Consider the following 2,633-nt stretch of genomic DNA (forward strand, 5'->3'; position numbering starts at 1 on the left):
AGTATCTCAATTAAAAGGAAAACAGACTTTTATCATATTGCAATATACAAAGACACCAAATCAACAGTGTACACCTTATACAATATTACATACAGTATCTCAATTAAAAGGAAAACAGGTTTTCCCTCCTAAACCACAAGTGATGTTCCTCATGAATGTAAGGCAGCCCCTCCACTCTGGGGCCCACTAGGGACAAGAAACTTTGAGAGTGGCTATAGGAACTTAGGTTGAATATTAAGAAGGGGGCAGAAGCCTGCTGACCATGACCAAGCATAGAATGTCTTTCATGATCTGACTCCCGCCAAACTCTGCAGCCTGGTCACCCCACTCCCACACCGCCCCTTGCACCCTGTGTCTGCTATCGCCAAAACCTCCGTGTTTCCCTCTGCTTGGCCACCTCGGCTCCCCTGTCTGCCGATGACCGCTAAGCAGTCTTCTAGGCCTCTCCCCTGAAGCCTCCCCAGCCTTTCAGGGAATGCGCTCCTCTGCCTCTAGCACTGACCACCCTAAGTTAAAAATGTCGGCATACACGGCTGTCTCCCAGACTCAAGAGTGAGCTCCTTGAGAATCAGTACTCTCTACACAGAAATAAGAGGAGAGATACACACACACTGCTTGGCCCAGAGTAGATATTCCCAAAGGTGTTTCCTGAGTGAATGCAAAAGAGAGACCTGGAAACCACTAAGCTCTGGTCAGGACCAGGACGGGTGGCTGAAGCCAGAGGCAAAGGAACACTGAACGGACGGCCTTCTAAGGGCCTAGCCGACCGCCGTATTTCTGAAATCAGCCCTCAGCACATATAAATGTGGGTGGCACGGAGGAGTTCCAGTTCTGATAAAAGGAGCTCTGAAGCTGGTAAGTGTCACAGCCCCAGAAAGGTCAATACCACTGACTGAGCTTGGCACCTAAAACAGAGCCTAGCTCAGAGTCAGTGCTGAGAAAATAGCGTTGAATGAATTTCTGTTCCCTATTCTTCATGTGTTCATGCGGAGGGACCTCAGCTAACCTGACGCCCCTCATTAGGTCTCCACCCGGGGCAGACAGAGAACCTCACGCTCCTCTTACCTCTGACCCAATCTCGTTGGCGATGATATTCATGAACTCAGAATCACCCTCCTTCCTAAAACAAAGGGCAAAGACATCAGATCCAAGTTGCAACGGGAGCTAGGAACCTGCAGGAAGCCCAGCTCCTCCTTGTGAGGCTGGCCACACTGCTGCCGTTTGTGCAAAGTCCCAGAGAAAGAGCGTGCTCTCTGAGGGTCAGCCTGGCATCTTTCTAAGCCTCGGCACGCTATAACAAGTTTTGCGTTTGTTTCTGTCTCCCTTAAACAGGATTCACCCGGGTAAGTGGAGACCTGTTAGATGGCAAAGGAGATGAGGGAAGGCTCTAATGAAAGTTATAGTGAAGATATTTATATCAAACCCAGGAAATCTGCAAGGCAACACACTTCTTCGGGTCTTCTCAGCCTTAAGGACACCAGGGGCGGGGCTTCCCTGGTGGCGCAGTGGTTGAGAGTCCGCCTGCCGATGCAGGGGACACGGGTTCGCGCCCCGGTCCGGGAAGATCCCACATACCGCGGAGCGGCTGGGCCCGTGAGCCATGGCCACTGAGCCTGCGCGTCCGGAGCCTGCGCTCCGCAACGGGAGAGACCACAACAGTGAGAGGCCCGCATACCGCAAAAAAAAAAAAAGAACACCCGGGGCGACCCGCCTCCCACTCTGCACTGCGTACAGGGGAGAGGCTGAGCCCTAAGCCTAGCACCCCTGGCCTCACCTGTGTAATGTGACCACACCTCCCCAGTCTGGGCTGTTCCTGAGGCTGTGGGCAATGTGCACAGCCAGGTCTCTGAGCAGATTCAGGTTGTTCTGAAAAGGATGCCATAACTCAGTTGACAGGTGGGGAAAGGGTAACCAGAGAGAATACCATCTCTCCACCCCTCCCCTCCCCAGTCACTGCCCACTAACATGCTGCACATCCAGTTAGGTAGAGGGGCTGAGTCTGGGGAGGCTTTTCCAGGCAGAGCCCACACCCTCGCCACCCTCCATGGATAAATCACCTTCTGCAGGAGCTTGCTGGAGTTCTGTAGCTTTTTCACTGCTTCCACGTGATCCTCTGCTCCACACCTGCAAGAGAAAGGTTCATGGAGGCCTGCCCAGTTTTCCAACTGCTTTTGGTGTCAGGCATAAATCAATGGCACCCTTCTTGATGGGACCCAGGGACATTTCCAAGGAAGCCTCAGGCTGTTGGGGAAGAGGATGTAAAGGAAGAAACCATTTTGTGTGCATCTGATCGACTACCCAAAGCACCTTAGCATTTCTGGTTGCATGCTACCCCTAAAGATAGAGTATTCTGTCTGCCGCACAGGTGGGAAGGCTAAGCTCCGGGCTGCCCAGGCGCTGAGAAAAGGAGGCAGTGGAAGGGGGCGTACTTCAGCAGAGCTGTCAGTGCTTTCTCAGTGCTGTGACTCTTCTCCATCCACTTCAGCACCCGGTTCCCAGCCAGAAAGGTCACGTTGGTTTTGTTCTTTTTCCCCTTCTCAGAGCCCAGGATTTTAATGACCTACATGAGGCAAGGAAGTAAAACACACACACACACACACAGACACACACACAGACACACACACAGACACACA

The 2,633-nt window shown here is 52.4% G+C and overlaps 1 protein-coding gene across 5 annotated transcripts in view; it reads right to left on the minus strand.

Moving 5' to 3' along the window:
• LOC114889354 (alanyl-tRNA editing protein Aarsd1) overlaps positions 1-2,633 on the minus strand; it is an 18,745-nt gene that overhangs the window by 2,489 nt on the left and 13,623 nt on the right. Inside the window, exons 12-16 of one of the 5 annotated variants that reach the window (XR_003792023.1) lie at positions 2,430-2,560; positions 2,058-2,124; positions 1,775-1,866; positions 1,424-1,628; positions 1,066-1,120 (exon numbers count right to left, since the gene is read on the minus strand). Coding sequence is in view for 2 of the 5 variants with exons in the window: in XM_029212577.1 (XP_029068410.1) it covers positions 1,066-1,120; positions 1,775-1,866; positions 2,058-2,124; positions 2,430-2,560 (345 nt within the window). In the remaining 3 variants the exon portion in view is untranslated. Of the gene's footprint in view, positions 1-1,065; positions 1,629-1,774; positions 1,867-2,057; positions 2,125-2,429; positions 2,561-2,633 lie in introns of all 5 variants that reach the window. The other 4 variants (XR_003792024.1, XR_003792022.1, XM_029212578.1 and 1 more) reach the window with 4 other exon arrangements.

The sequence above is a fragment of the Monodon monoceros genome, unplaced genomic scaffold (genome assembly GCF_005190385.1).
Source record: "Monodon monoceros isolate NGI ecotype Baffin Bay Population unplaced genomic scaffold, NGI_Narwhal_1 Super_Scaffold_9, whole genome shotgun sequence".
Taxonomy (NCBI): Eukaryota; Metazoa; Chordata; class Mammalia; order Artiodactyla; family Monodontidae; genus Monodon; species Monodon monoceros.